At 33.9% G+C, this 15446-nt stretch overlaps 3 protein-coding genes and 1 long non-coding RNA gene across 4 annotated transcripts in view; 3 read left to right on the forward strand and 1 right to left on the reverse strand.

Annotated features, from left to right (window-relative positions):
* Window positions 1–884, forward strand: part of LOC102600305 (pathogenesis-related protein 5-like) — a 2526-nt gene extending 1642 nt beyond the window's left edge. Inside the window, exons 3-4 of the mRNA XM_015304817.1 lie at window positions 2–226; window positions 458–884. Of these exons, the coding sequence (XP_015160303.1) occupies window positions 2–226; window positions 458–740 (508 nt within the window). The 3' untranslated portion in view covers window positions 741–884. The remainder of the gene's footprint in view (window position 1; window positions 227–457) is intronic.
* A 2467-nt stretch (window positions 885–3351) lies between these two features.
* On the forward strand, window positions 3352–5020 carry LOC102593405 (mediator-associated protein 1-like). The gene has a single exon (XM_006340683.2). The coding sequence runs from the start codon at window positions 3590–3592 to the stop codon at window positions 4850–4852; it is 1263 nt and encodes a 420-aa protein (XP_006340745.1). The 5' UTR covers window positions 3352–3589; the 3' UTR covers window positions 4853–5020.
* A 1307-nt stretch (window positions 5021–6327) lies between these two features.
* Window positions 6328–7611, forward strand: LOC107058746 (uncharacterized). The gene is made up of 2 exons (XR_001472298.1): window positions 6328–7028; window positions 7166–7611. It is a non-coding gene; the product is annotated as an uncharacterized lncRNA (long non-coding RNA).
* On the reverse strand, window positions 7524–13778 carry LOC102593732 (oligopeptide transporter 7-like). The gene is made up of 6 exons (XM_006340684.2): window positions 13497–13778; window positions 12855–13419; window positions 9441–10010; window positions 9013–9268; window positions 8660–8842; window positions 7524–8513 (listed from the first exon to the last, which is right to left on the reverse strand). Exons 1-6 carry the CDS (start codon window positions 13531–13533, stop codon window positions 7899–7901), a joined length of 2226 nt encoding a protein of 741 aa, XP_006340746.1. The 5' UTR covers window positions 13534–13778; the 3' UTR covers window positions 7524–7898.
* Between the last annotated feature and the right edge of the window lie 1668 nt (window positions 13779–15446).

The following is a 15446-nucleotide window of genomic DNA, read 5'->3' on the forward strand; positions in this document are numbered from 1 at the left end:
CCGGCGGCGGCGCTTGTAGGAGCGCGTGTGATGCTTTCAAGACTCCACAGTACTGTTGTGAAGGCGCTTATGCTTCGCCGGCGACGTGCTCGCCGTCGGTGTACTCGCAGATGTTTAAGTCGGCGTGTCCAAAATCTTATAGCTATGCATACGACGATGCAACAAGTACATTCACATGTTCTAATGCCAATTACATCATCACATTTTGTCTGTCCTCTCTAACCAGGTAAATAAAATCATAAAATCTATATTGAATTTAAATTGTATATACTGAAAACCTTTGGCATTACCGAACAAGCTATTTAGCAAGCATTAGTGACTGTTTTTGCGGCTCAATCCTTAACTAATGGATGCTATTGATTAGTAAATTTAAATTTATTTTGATGTACATTAGTATTATAAATCATTTTGGCCATGTTTAATAAGCTTTGATTAACATTTTTCTCTTTTTATGCAGCAAAAACTCTTCAAAATCAGACGAATCGACACCTGAGTCAGGGACCGAGTCAGGTTCTGGATCAATTTCAGGTTCTGAATCAGAGTCAGAATCCGGATCATTACCCGGCTCTGAATCAGGATCAGGGTCAGGGGAGATGGGTCAGACCATGCTAGCGGATGGATCTTGGTTAGCAAGTTTGGCGGTAGGAAGCTCAACTAGTAATCAACCTTCAAGAGTTATTCAATTTATACCACTAATGGTGGCTTTTGTACTTTTTATAGGTTCACTTTTGAAATTATAGAGTTTCTAATTACAATTAAATTTCATTGAGTAGAGTAGATAAGGTTGTTAGTTGTTAAATTAAGAAAAAAAAAGCAGCAAAACAAGGTATAAAGCACCAATGTGCTAGCATCTATTAAACTCACATTGTAAACGATTCCACTAATTAAATATTCATGAAGCTCATCCCGTTTCTACTTTCTCCTTTTAAATAAATAAATAGTACACCCTCTGTCCACATTTATGTTGCTCTCTTTTCTTTTCAGTCGGTTACAAAAGAATGACATATTTCTATATTAAGTAACAATTTAACTATAAAATATTTATTTTATTTTTAATGAAATGATTTACAACCACATAAATTTCTATCATTCATTTTGAACTACAAATTTTAAAATCTTCATTTCTTTCTTAAACTTCATGCTGAATCAAACTACCTCACATAAAATGAGACGAAGGGAATATTAGAAATGAAAATGACTGGATGTTCCTTTCTCTATTCTTTACTTCCAAACAAAAAGATAAGAACATTAAAAGAAGAAGACATAAACAATTAATTGGAAAAAAGATTGATAATGAAACAAGTCCGATTTATATCTTCTTAATGCCACAATAGGATTTTATTTTATTTTTTAGATAAGGGTAACTTAATAGGAAATTTCTATATGGTACCATACGCTTCGAACAATAATACCCTCAAGTCCCTAATTACTGGTTTACTCTTTCTTTTTTAATTGTTTTTAATTACTTGTTTATTTTGATAAATCAGGATAGGACAAAAAATATTTACCTATTATATCCTCAATTAATTACTTTGAAAAAGGTAAAACTCATTGAAAATCTTAAGTTTTTATTTCATCCATTTCATAATTAATAGGGGTAAAATGGTAAACTCATTATGTTAATCATTGTTTTCTTAATATGTATGTCCATTCAAAAGTGAGCAAGTAATTAGAAAGAAAGAAAGTAGTTGTTCACTATTGACTGGTTACACGGATTAAGAAGCCATAAATAATAGAGATAGTTTTACCAAATTACTCTTATTAAATACAAGTCATTCAAACATTGAAAAATGAATACTCCATCTGTTCCTAATTACTTGTCCACTTTTGAATTGACACATTTATTAACAAAACAATTATTGACATAGTAAGTTTACCATTTTACTCATATTAATTATGAAATGGATGAATTAAAGACTTAACATTTTCAAGAAGTTCTACCTTTTTCAAAGTAATTAATTGAGGGTATAATAGGTAGAAAAAATTTATCCTTTCTTGATTTGTTAAAATTGACAAGTAATTAGTAGGGGTGTGCAAAAACCGAACTGACCGATAAACCGAACCGAAAAAAGTGTTATTGGGTTATTGAGATAACGGTTATTTAATGGTTTTACAAAAAAATTATTGGGTTATCAGTTCGTTATTGGTTTTTAATATTGGGTTATTGGGTTAACCGATAACCCATTAAGAATATAATAATTTACTATTTTAATTTTTAGTTATACATATATATAACTATATTAAAAAAACTATATTAATATAATTAGTAGTATATTAGACTAAAAATATAAAACCCTATGCAATAATTAACACTACTTAACAATTAACTCTCCTCTCTACTTTTAGTTATTTAACCTTTAGGTTTTACTTTTTAGTATTACTTATTTACTTTAGTTAGTTTATAATTGACTACTATTAACTTTTGCACGATTATAAATATCTGCAATTTGATTAACGTCAGGAATTCAAATTGTGTGTGTATTTTTTTTTAAATAATGTAAGAACTTCATTTAGTTACCATAAGCATGGCCTCATTTGCTACTGTTTTGACTTTTGTTTATGATTTGGTTTTATTTGATTCTCTTTATTGCATAAAGGGGACCTCGTTTTATATATTATGGTGATCGAAAATTAACTAAGTCTTTGTTGTGATGACCAAAATACAACAAGTTGGTCCTTGTTGCCCCGCTTGGAATGATTATTTCGATGTATGCGTATCGCGTCAAATTATTGGATAAGTCATATATTTATTTTGAAAGCATTTTCTTATTGGTTAAACCGAAAACCGAACCGTTAAAGACCTAAAACCGATAAACCGAAAACCGATAACAAATATCTTATTGGTTTGGTTATCGGTTTAGCATATTTAAAAACCGAAAACCGATAAACCGATACACACCCCTAGTAATTAGGGACAACTAAAAAAAGAAAAATGGACAAATAATTAGGAACAGATGGAGTAGTATTTAATAACAAAGGTTAAATAGACATACAATGATAAATTATTCATTAGTGTTATAAATTAAATAAATATTATTGAATATTTTAAAATAATATAATAAATAGGTAAAACTGGAGAGGGGAATATAATTTATTTTTAGTGATAAAAGACGGTCCTTTTCAAAAGTCCGAAAAGAAAAGAGAAACTAGTTGTTGGTGCTCTTCGTGATATTTTCCTAAATGTCAAATGTAACAAATTCTGATTTCCTCTCATTGGTTCATTATTAAATATATAATATGGTTGGAACCTACCGCTGGTAAAATGCGTATTTATTGAAATAGTGCAAGTTTTTTATCTATAAAAAGCAATTAATTAAGTAATTAATCGATTCTATATTAAATTATAATTAATTAAAATAAATAGAATTGAATGGCGAGTCACGTGTGAGAATCCAGACCGGCGGGCACACGTGTGAATATGGATGAACCGTTCAACCCAACCCAGTCTTACACGAAACCTCTCCCCGCTCGTGACTCCCTTTACTTTCGGCCTAACCACCAAACACCCCCACCCCTTTTACATCTTAACCTCGAACCCTAATCGCCACCCCCACCACCATCACCCTACCTACATCTTCAAGCTTCTCAAATGGCTTCCCTAGAAGATCAGGCCGTCGTCTACAACGACGATGATCTTGACGATGAGGAAGATGATGAAGAGAGCGGTCCTCCACAGAACGAAGCCGTTGTTGATGAAGATGATGACGTAGATGTCGAAGAGGAGGAGGAGGAGGAGGATGATTCGACTTCCTCTCCTCCCGTGCCCGTTTCGAACCATTCCGGCGCCGGAGAGGTTACTATAGCCGTTGTCGGTGTCCCTGCAACTGATTCACTTTGTATTGAACCAAAGCGAGAGCGGATCAACGATTTCGGCGTTATTCCGGCCACGATTGTCGTGGAAGAAAAGAAGCCGTTAGTTTTGGATGATTCTCGGAAGCTTTTTCAACGATTGTGGATGGATGAAGATGAGATCGAATTGTTACAAGGATTTCTGGAATACACAACCCAGCGCGGTGGTATAAATTCATCGTCGCATCATCATCATGATACAGGTGCGTTCTATGACCAAATCAAGAACAAGTTGCAGTTGGATTTCAACAAGAATCAATTAGTAGAGAAGCTGAGGAGATTGAAGAAGAAGTATCGGACAGTGATGAGCAAGATGGGATCTGGTAAGGAATTTGTCTTTAAGAGCCCTCACGATCAAGCCACCTTCGAGATCTCTCGCAAGATCTGGAGCAATGCAGGACCGATTGTCGTCCGTAGCAGTGGTCCCCCACCACCACCCCCAGATGATGGTGGATTTGATGATGAGGATTCACATCTCAACCTTAACAACGCAAATTTCATTGATCACAGCCCTAACTTCAATCTTAACCCTAACGGGATTGATGTTAAAACTCCCAAGTCGAAAAAAAGGTCTCGAGGAGGAACAATTAACTCTGAAGAAAAACCCGGGTATATTCAACAGTACTATCAGCCATCTGGTGGAGCAACAAATGTCATTCTTCCAGCAACTCCCGTCTCGATGGCCGCCCCCCAGGCCACAGCTGCAGCTGCAGCTTCAATTCCTAGTTTGATCGAGGAAACAGTGAGGAGCTGTCTATCACCCATTTTCAAGGAATTGTTTAACAATTTGAAAGGATCGAGATATTCTGGGTTCGGAATGTCATTGGGTCCAACCCCTCTAGGATTTGGGAACAGTTCAATGAGCTCTGATATCAATATGAAGACGGATGAGAAATGGAGGAAGCAACAGATTCTGGAATTGGAAGTTTATTCAAAGAGATTAGAGCTTGTTCAAGATCAAATAAAGGCACAGTTGGAAGAACTCAGATCCATGAGCATTTAGACCATGGTTCCTTTTCTTATACTACTAGAATTTTATAATAATTCTTGTTGATGATGTTACCAGATTGCGAAAATAGCTAATTGTTCTACTTACATAATTGTCAATGCCTGTTTAGATATTTAACTTTTGCCTATTGAATAATGACTTCTATTTTGCTTTGTTGAAAAATATCAGGTGCAAACAATTACACATCTCTCTTCATCCCATATCATATAATTGTTCAAGCTATTATTAATTAACTTCTGTTAAATAAAAGATGATATGATAAAAAAAAGTGTTATTTTGTAACTTCATATATTATCCAAGTGACATGTTTAAGCACTATTATTTTACACCCAATTTGAGGGAATCTCCCATTTTTTTTTAGTGGGGAATATTTTTTTGGGCTGCCTTTCTCACTTTACTTTTTACCTTTGTGCAATTTCCTACCAACGGTCAATTGGAAGTGCAATTATTCTTGTGAAGTCATCATTCTTCCATTGAAAACATTAAATTAAAACAGACATAATTATTACTAATTAGATAGCCAAAATAATTAGTGGACAAACGTCTTTCTTTGCGCGGCGTATAAACTTTATGGGAGCATTTGTTTTATTATTTATTATTTAGTGCAAGGAAAAGGGAAATTATCATGATAAGAAATATTTTAGTTTTCAAATAACTTTTTGACTAATCAAAGAAAGTAGTATAAGAAAATCAAACTGCTCGGTTAACTTTTAAAAGATATTTCCATCTTTCACATTAATTTTCTTCTTAGATTTTTTTTTTGTAGCTAACAGGCTAGCAGTTACTCTTTTTGTTGAAATGACATTTAAAATACCGAATTTAATGAAAATATTTTCATTTCCTTTAAAAGATTTTTTCGGATTCGCTAATGGCACCGGAAAGAAATTGCCAAGTAACGATACAAATTTCAACTGCCTGATAACAGAGGACAAAAGACACAGGAAGGGAAATGAGAGGTGAGTCCATATGAATTATTTCTCTCGGCTACAGAATTATCTTGAAGATTTTCGCTTGCAGCTTAGGATGCCGATCCAATCACCTTTACCATGTATTATTATGACCTTGTCTCATCACGATATTGACAATTCAATAAATATTTGTCTTATTTTAAGTGCTAAGTTTTAAAATATTTTGTGTTCAATCAAACGACATATCAACTAAGCCGGGAGTAGTAGTAATCAAGTACTATATGTCTAGACAAATATCTTCACTAGTTGCTTCCATACCAAAGAGGATGATTATTAGATAGATGCATAGATTCACACCTTACAATCTGATAGCAGAAGATGCTATAATTTTTTCAAAAAATTGGCCTGATGAAAGCTATCTAGATAAGCTTGGCAAATTCATCAGCCAATGGCAAAAACTAGCTAGAATTTTGGCCTTCTCTGATCCATAATTTTCATAAAATAATGCATCTTAAATCATTAGTTTCGGAAATCTGAGGGCCATCCATTAAATAATTCATATTAATGAAAAAAGAAATTGTGTGGCTGTGTTCTTCATTGAGCACTCACATTGCACAAGAGTATTAGGCACTAAAAAACAACAATGATTATCAATTAGAATCTTAAATGAAGATCAATACAAATACTTTGGGACAATGATTAGCCACTGAAAATAGACAGAAAAGACTCAAGGTAGGCTGATATGTTGACAATATTCTTTAGCCAACTTGGGTACCAAACAATGTCAAGAAAACATGAGAAAGTGGTAATCTTTTTTATGTAGATAAGTACCCTAGCATCTATAGTACCTTCTTCACTCTTTTTCAGTGGTACCACACATTTCACCTTTTCTATACATTCCCATGCCACCATCTAAATCTTTAATTTGCCTGTTCAATATAATTCTTCAGAGTCCTGGGAAAAGCTCTCCAAGTCATTAGTCAATTTTTTTTTCCACCTAGTTCTTGCACTGAGGCTAGCCACACATTAGCAAGATTCAGAACAACGATAAAACGACGAAGAGATCGTTTTACGATATTTCAATAGTGATCAGAATCGTGGAAGTAATATAATCTCCTCTGCATATTGTATCCCAATATCCAGCAACAGGCCACCTAGACAAACAATTGAGTTGATGAACTGAGGATATGAAATTACATATATACACTGCTAGAGAAACTATGACTTGTTGCCTACTTGCTGAATTCATCCTTTTAGTGAATGTAAGAAAGAAACTAAGTGATGCTTATAGTTAAGTTAAGATGTGAAGTTCAATTGTCCTTCCAAATTGTTTTTCTTCAAATATTAGCAATAACTGGTCTTTGTGCTTGTTCATCCTGATATACCGATGGTCCTACAGGAATATAAGAGAAGAGGCCTTTATGTATATGAATATGATAATCAAAGGGAGTGCGAAAGCAGCAGTAATTCTTTCATATGCAGCTGGATATATACTGATGAACCGAAAAAGTTGGAAGAAACAAAGGAATCATAAAAGCATAACTAGTGACCAGTAGCAAAACTTAGTAACTCGGATGAGACTAATAGTAACACTAAGTTTTGCTACTGTTCAATGACTCTTTTCTGTGTAACTCGGATCACTTTCAGCCGTAGACATGGTGTTACACTTGTCATCTCTACCCATTTCCTTACCCAAATTGCGGAGAGGAGAAAATAATTAAAATATTGAGGAAAATTGCTAAGTGTAATAGTTGTTTTTTTTGCGTACATGAAGGAGATTCATCAACAATGAATATATTATATGAAAAAATTTACAGTATTGTATGTTGTCCCACAAACAGTTTTCACTTCATCACAGGAGGTGGAGGAACAGTGGAAACAATCAAAGTTTTATTTTCACAGAACATTTTCTTCAGTCATTATTTTCTGGCACAAGTTTGTGACATCATAAAACTTGACATAGAGTCCTCTAATTCTTGCTGCTAATGACACATCCAGAAGGAACCTGTCGACTCAAGCATGCAAGAGCCATGATCACAAACAGAAGTCTTGTAACAATGGGGACAGATATGACCAGACGAACTATGTTGAAGGAAACATGGCCTTCACCACATGTCCTGCAGAAAATCGGCTTAAAATATAGGACACCCATCAACCACAATCCCTTTCACAGTTGGACAAGAAGCCAAAGGGCATGTATCTGTATGACTTCCCCACCACTGAAGGCTAACATGCTCCTGTCCTAAGCACAAGTACAACAATACACCCATGAAGGCTAATCCGGCATCTAATGCCCCAGATAAAACATAATTGTGACGACTCCACCAAATCTTGTAGTATCGATATGCAACAAATCCTGAAATAAATGCAATAATGATCCAACTGTTATAATTGACAGCAGTAGCAGGTGGTATTTTAATTATTCCGGCTAATACCACAGGCACCGAAATCAATCTAATCCATTGATGGTTTGGGAAAGCTTTCTGTAATAGCCAAACAAATACAGGAGCTACAGCACCAATTAGGAAAAACCAATTTATGGCTGAGTAATAGCCAAGATTTCCAAAAATTCTCTGTGACCCAATCAAACCCCAGACAACTGAGGCATCATAGAATACGTGATCAGCTGGGCATGTCCATGGACTGCCTTGAGGAAGCAGAGCCCTATCGCAAATATTTGGGACAGAGTCCATTAGCCACCATGCTGTTCCCAGATGTGCAAAAGCTGATATTAAGGTTCCAACTACCTGAATAAATAATCCAAAAAAAAAACAGATTTGGGACAGGTCTTTACAGTTATACACCTAAAACATGGATAGCACCTTTGCCGACCAAGCTTTTCTATTTGCAGAACTCTGTTACTTCTCTTTGCTAAAAGATTAAGAAAACCAACCTGAGCCATGAACATTGCCCTTGGAGGAATCTTCATATAATGTCCAAGTTTAAAGTCTTGCAGGAAGGTTAAACCTTGCTTCATACTGATATAGCCATACACCTTGAAGCACATATTAGCCACTGGATATCCTGGATACAAATATCCCATTATGTACTCCGTGATCACATTCAAACCAGGTGTCTGTGCAACAAAGATCGTGGAACATCAGGGTTGCCAAATGAAGAAAGCAACTCACAACACTGACACCAAGCTATAATTTTAACTAAATCCGACAGTGATTATTTGGACAAAAACTGTAGGTATTGATAATCCCAAGCTGTTATTTTACTGAAAATTAAATATGTGCTTACTTGATTTGTGGTGGCAGTAATGACTCCAATTGGGAGGGTGAAAAAGAACGCAAGGCCACATGCTAACAAAACACCCCACCATGGTAATTGAAGCTGGTTTTTGTAATATTCACATACAAATACAGTTGCTGCAATAATTATTAGTAGTATAATCGTGAACCACCATTCAGGAACTTGCTTGTATTTTCTCATGAGCTTTGTGTGCACGTCCATTTTCTTTTCCTGTAAAGCAGACTTGCTGAGATGCCATAGATCCCTGCACCACTATAACTAGTCATGTGGTGCTTCCATTCTATACATCGAGGCAGGGTTTAACTTCACTAATGGTTACTAACCTTTATGCACTATACTTTTCTAGTCAGAAAAAAACTATTGCCACATTAAAATACTGAATTTTACCCACTATAACAGTAAAATATGAAGCTTACCGTCCATGAAAGAGGAAGACATGAACAACCGTGGCAGTGAGACAGGCAAAGCTGAATCCATAAGTTAGTAAAAGGACAATGCTGAGATAAAGACGACCCTCGTGGTCATACTTCTCTAAATCAATGTGAAAGTTAGGGTCTATGATCTTTGAAATGTTGTAATCTTGACCATTTTCTTTAAACAAGCCATCCGAGAATATTGGAAAGTTCCTGGCCTTGTAGACATTGAACCAGTACATAAGAGGTGTAACAGCATACATAATGAGAAAATAACCAACAGCAATGTTTGCAGTAGCAAACCATGGGCTAGCTAGTGGGCTTCCAAGATAGGAGGATATGGTGGACCAATCGAGCCCAATGGCGCCTACTCCAAGGCCACGAAGCCCTGAACCCAACTGTTGGACTAGGACAGAGGAAGGGAACAACAAACACAGCCAAGAAAGGGAACTAAGCATTGGAAAAAGGTAACCTGGAAAGACATAGTAACCAAAACTGCAGATAAAGGCAATGAGGAAAAATTGGTTTCTTGTCATTCCATTTTTGGCTCTCTCTTCTTTATCATGAAGGGCCCTGCCATTGGAACAACATTTTCAACATGATTATATTTGTCTATATAAAAATTACTACTAAAATTTCAACAATTATTAAATTATGATATCATAATCCAAAATGCAATAGGTTTAATACCATCTAACCATAGTACATGTATAATTATGCATGAATGTATATCATAGTTTGTGCGGAATAGAGTGTGGAATAAAAATGTATATAAGGAAAACTGGGGAGGTGATTATAAGGTGGAGAATCGACCTCACTAGCAAAATAATATTTTCCGTAGTACCAACACACCCATAATATATCCTCCTTATTTAAAGGAGTGTCGTTAAGTTTAAAATAAGAATATTAAAATTTAAAACTTACAAAATATAAAAAATAACATTCTTTTAGATAGATTTAAAAAAATTTAAAAGATATCAATTGAAATGAATTGAATAGCTTACTATTATTCAGTAACTAACAATTGATACGGAAATGTGTATCAATTGTAAAAAAAAGTTGATGTTTTTTCATAATAATGATGAATAATATTTTTTTTCTTGTAAAGACTTGCAAGCATTAATGTGCTATATTTTTTCTTCTAGGAACGCTACTTATTATTGTCCATGTCACACTTTTTGTCAAAATTAGTTTCAATATAAGTTACTTTTAAATTTAAAATAATTGTATTTTAACTTTACTTTGATCTTAAATAATATAATTTTGAGAAAAGACATAAATTACACCTTGAATTGTATCGAAAAGTCATTTACACGCTTAAACTCTCATGATGATCTATTACACACATTTACTATTCAAAAGTAAATTTATTTACCCCTTAAAACTGACGTGGAAAAGAAATAAAATGAAAATAAAAACCAACGCGCCAGTTAGAAATAAAAATAAAAATATAATTAGAATCAACTTTTAACCCTCACCCTCCTCCACCCCACACCTCTTCTTCAAACCTCCTCTTCTTCACACCTATTCTTCTTTTTCACATCTCTTCTTCTTCATTTTTTATACATCACAATCTCGAAGCACAACTTTTCTTTTTTATTAGCAATTAGGTTAATTCTCATAGATTTGTTAGTGAATAATTGTATTTTGTGATAATTTTTACTAAAGGAAGAATATAACAGAATTTTGGATTATGTTTAGGTGATTTTGGTTGATTGTTTCTAACTTTTCTATTTTTTGACTTTGTTAAAGAAATTTTGGTTGTTAATCAATTTTTGGATTTGGTTGTAATTGCAGCTTTATGGGTATGGTGGTTCTAGGTAATGGGTGAAAAAAAAAAGAGGAAATTGAAGGTGGTGAAGAAGATTAATCAATTTTTGAAGTTGGTGAAGATGACAACTTTATGAGTGTGGTGACGCAAGGTAACGATTTTTTAAAAAAAGAGTGGAATTGAAGATGGTGAAGAAGAAAAAAATATATATTAGAAATGGTGATGGTGATATTTAGTGGTGGATGGCGAAAAAGAAGAATTGAAGGTGATATGGCGGTGGTGAAGAGCAAAGAATCAATAGTGAATAAGGTAGCCGGATATGATTTTTTCCGTAAGATAAAAGAGTGGGTGAGATTTTGTGATGAAGAAGGTATAATTATTAGAGACTTTTAATAATTAATTAGAGATTAATTAGTGTAAAATATTGTTAACAAAAGAAAAGTAATTAATAAAGAAAACAAAACAAAAAAGTTATAAAAAATCATAATTTCTGGCATGACGCTGATGTAGCGTTGATGTGGCGGCGAGTGTATTACACCACAGCCTGTGAGAGTGGTGTTACACGTCTCAGGGTGGTATTAAATTCACTTTTGAATAGTAAAGATGTGAAATAGGTCATCATGATAGTTTAAGCGTGTAAGTGACTTTTCAATATAAGTTCAGGGGAAATTTATTCTAAGATTACACCTTGTGTTTCAATTTCGTGTGATCATGTTTGACTAGACACCAAATTTATTTAATGATATAATTTATAATCACATCATATTTATAATTTATTAATCACACCATATTTATAATTTATTTTAGATTACTTCTTCCTTTTCTATTTATGTGGTACGATTTGACTAACCACAAAATTTTAAAAAGAAAGAACCGCTAATTTGTAATCAAAAACAAATCTTAGACACTAAATCATGGTAGTTAACTTAGATGTGAATTATGTAGGTGTATCAAATCTTACACAAGTAATATCATGTTTGGTATCTAATTAAGAGGTAAATTATTTATTTATAAAATTGATATTGTATTTGATTTGCTATTTAGAAATCCACATAAATGTATAAGTTATAAAGAAATTTATGTATTATTTTATGTATAGTAAAATGTGAAATAACTAATACATAAAGAACTAAATCACATTCATAAAATAATATAGTATGAATTATCTCGTAACTGATTTTATATTTACTAATACTTGCATAACTCTAACTAAAAAGTAAGGAAAATTTTAAATCTTGTCACATTTGAATTAGACAAACTCATTAAAAAAATAATGATTAACATGATTATTTTTTTAAACACCATTTCAAGGTAAACGATGCCACATAAAATGAAATGAAGAAAGTACATTAGATTTTAAAATGATTAGAAAAATAAGTATTTAATACTAAGAGGAAGAAAAAAATATACTCAAGTAACAAATAAAAACAAAAAATTATTTTTGAATTAATAGATAGTACTAATAAATACAAATAAAATTTATTTTTGAATTAGTAGATAAATAGTATTTATTTTAAACTAAAAAGATACGTGGGTTCACCGGTCACGTACATTCGACACAATTCATATGCCACAGCCACATAAATTTTCCTGTGGATCTATTCCATTCAACTATCTCTGTCATTTTGGTTTAATAGTGGTCATACCTGAATATGGAGACCTGAACGAGATTTTGGGGCCACCACATGGCTGCCGGCTCTACCAAATACCGTCGGAAAATCCCAGCCCAACCAAATCCCAACACTTGCGTCGTAATAATGACGATCAACGCCACCCAAAAACTCAACTTCTGCTTGTAGAACAACTTCACGGCGCTAACCACGTGAATCGCGTACGGGTTCCCGGCGCCGGAATTAGCGAAGATCGTGATAAGCACGTGCTCTTTCACGTTGAATGGGCCAGGATTCAGTGTGAATTCCCACTTGCTTCCTTTGAAGAAAACTCGGTCAGTAATTCCCTTGGCCATGAGGTGGCCTAACGGAACCACCGCAATTTGGGCGGAGATAGAGGTGATGGTGAGTGGCTCACTGCGGTACCAGAAGAATTGGTTGAGGAATGAGAGTAGGAAACAAGCGATACTGCCGAGAACCCACATGCGAAAGGTGACCACCGGCAAAGTGGAATCATCGGTGATGGGGACGGTGAGTGCCACTTGCTCAACCGGAGAGTCATCGTCAGTACTGTTGCAATGGAGTAGTTGATCTGTTTGAACTGCAAATTAATGTGTTTGAGAATAGTGGAATTAAGTATGGTATAATTGGAAAAAGAAAATGGAGTGGAATTCTTACTTAGTGGAGCTGAGATTTCCGATTCGGTATCATTCATTGCTGAGATTTCCCCCCAAATAGGCGTAAAAATCTTGAGTTACACAATTGAAATTGGAAATGGCTGATATGAGTATTTAAAAACACTTGTCTCATTCTCTTAGGAGTAATTCTATAATTTATGATTTGCTTAAGTCATCTTCGACCTCTTAAAGTTTTCTGCATATTTTACTTAGACATCTCAATTAAATCTGATACCTATTAAACATCTTTACTACTTTGAATTGATACCACTCGAACACTTTTTGCTTATGTAACATTTTGGGTGATATTTACTAACGAGAAGCGCGTGAAAGCACTAAATTTAACATTTCTTTTTAAAAAAAATAAAATCTCTTTCTTCTTTATTGTGGCATCCGCCATGGCAGCCATATAAACCTTCCTTCTTCTTCTTCTTCATTTGTTTTTTGTTCCTTTAATTTATCATTATTATCATCTTATATTTTCAGATTTATTATTATCATCATCATCACATCTATTTCTTTCTCTTCTTTTGAGCAACCACCACCGTCCACCGCCTTTATCATTATCGCCTCCACATGATTATTTATTTTCTAGATCTAGAATTAAATCTTGTCATATTGTTGATTTATGAAAGTAAGCAAGTTTATAAATTTACAATTTAACTATTTGCCATAATGTTTTCTTCCTTGTCTTTTTGCCATCATTTCCTTCGCCATCATTGTTGATTTATTATAAAAAAGAACAAGAAAAAAAAGAGTGGTTGTTCCGATGGATAGCAGGGGAAGAGTTTGGATGGGTGGAGTAATAATGTAACTATTAAAGTTTTTTTTTTTTTAAAAAAAATTGAATCTACATAATTTGTCATTGTTAATTTATGATAAATAAGATGAAGAGACCCTTCGGGGTGGCCTAGTGGTTTGAGCTTGGGACTTCCATATTGGAGGTCTCAAGTTCGAAACCCCTTGCCAGCGAAAGCAAGGGGTTTGCCTTCTAGGTCGAGCTCGTCGCACCAGGCTTGCCTAGGGCGGGTTACCTCTCCTATGTTGTTTGCGAGCTATTGCATAGGAGCGGGGGTTTTACCCTGTGCGCACCCAAAGGATAGCGGCTGCGGGTTTCCCTTGTCATCAAAAAAAAAAAAAAAAAGATGAAGAAGAAAAGAAGTAAAAAGACTTGGGGGCCTAAAATCTAATGGGAAGGGTGAGTGGATTGTTTAGGGGTACAAAATATTATATTTTATTTTGTATAATTTAAAATATATTTTTAAATAATTTTGTGGATCCAATGACATATGTCATAATTTAATTTGTCATTGTGGCATGTCATCGCAAGTGTATCTCACACACTTAATATTTTAGATTGATTAACAAAAAGATGTCAATTCGAAGTGGTAGAGATGTTCAATAGGTACAAACCTTAATCGAGGTAAACTCATGAAATTGTTGAAAATGTTTCCAAGGATATATGAGGCTCAATTATTATGATTTAAATGCATTTTCTTTTAGTCAACTCTTCAATTATTTTTTCCAAAACAGAATGTAAATTAGTGGGCAAATGCAAAATGCAAAAGACGTGTTTTCTTTTTCTATTGAAATACCCACACCCAACGAGCTTATTACTGAAAATTGGAACTGCACGTCTTCATTTGTATTTTTGTCAAATTTATGATTTTGAACTAAAAAAAAAAAGACTAAGGGTGTGTTTGGTATGAAGGAAAATGTTTTTCATGGAAAACCAACTTGAAAAACATTTTCCTAGAAAATATTTTCCTGAAAAACAAGTTGGTTTTTGACTTAATTTCTCATGTTTGGTTGGTGAGTAGAAAATATTTTTCGGAAAAGATTTTTAGTGTTTGATTTATGAATGAATTTTTTTTTTGAAAAATATCTTTTATTTTTACTAGAGTAGAAAATAATTTTTGAAATTGAAAATATTTTTTAAAAACAAACTTAA

Source organism: Solanum tuberosum, unplaced genomic scaffold (genome assembly GCF_000226075.1).
Source record: "Solanum tuberosum cultivar DM 1-3 516 R44 unplaced genomic scaffold, SolTub_3.0 scf00020, whole genome shotgun sequence".
NCBI classification, from domain to species: domain Eukaryota; kingdom Viridiplantae; phylum Streptophyta; class Magnoliopsida; order Solanales; family Solanaceae; genus Solanum; species Solanum tuberosum.

Coding starts and splice junctions, on each gene's coding strand:
- LOC102593405 (XM_006340683.2), top strand. CDS start 3,590: ATGGCTTCCCTAGAAGATCAGGCCGTCGTCTACAACGACGATGATCTT.
- LOC102593732 (XM_006340684.2), bottom strand. CDS start 13,533: ATGAATGATACCGAATCGGAAATCTCAGCTCCACTAA. Junction 13,420..13,496: donor GGAAATCTCAGCTCCACTAA/GTAAGAATTCCA, acceptor ATTAATTTGCAG/TTCAAACAGATCAACTACTC. Junction 8,843..9,012: donor TTACTGCCACCACAAATCAA/GTAAGCACATAT, acceptor TTTGTTGCACAG/ACACCTGGTTTGAATGTGAT.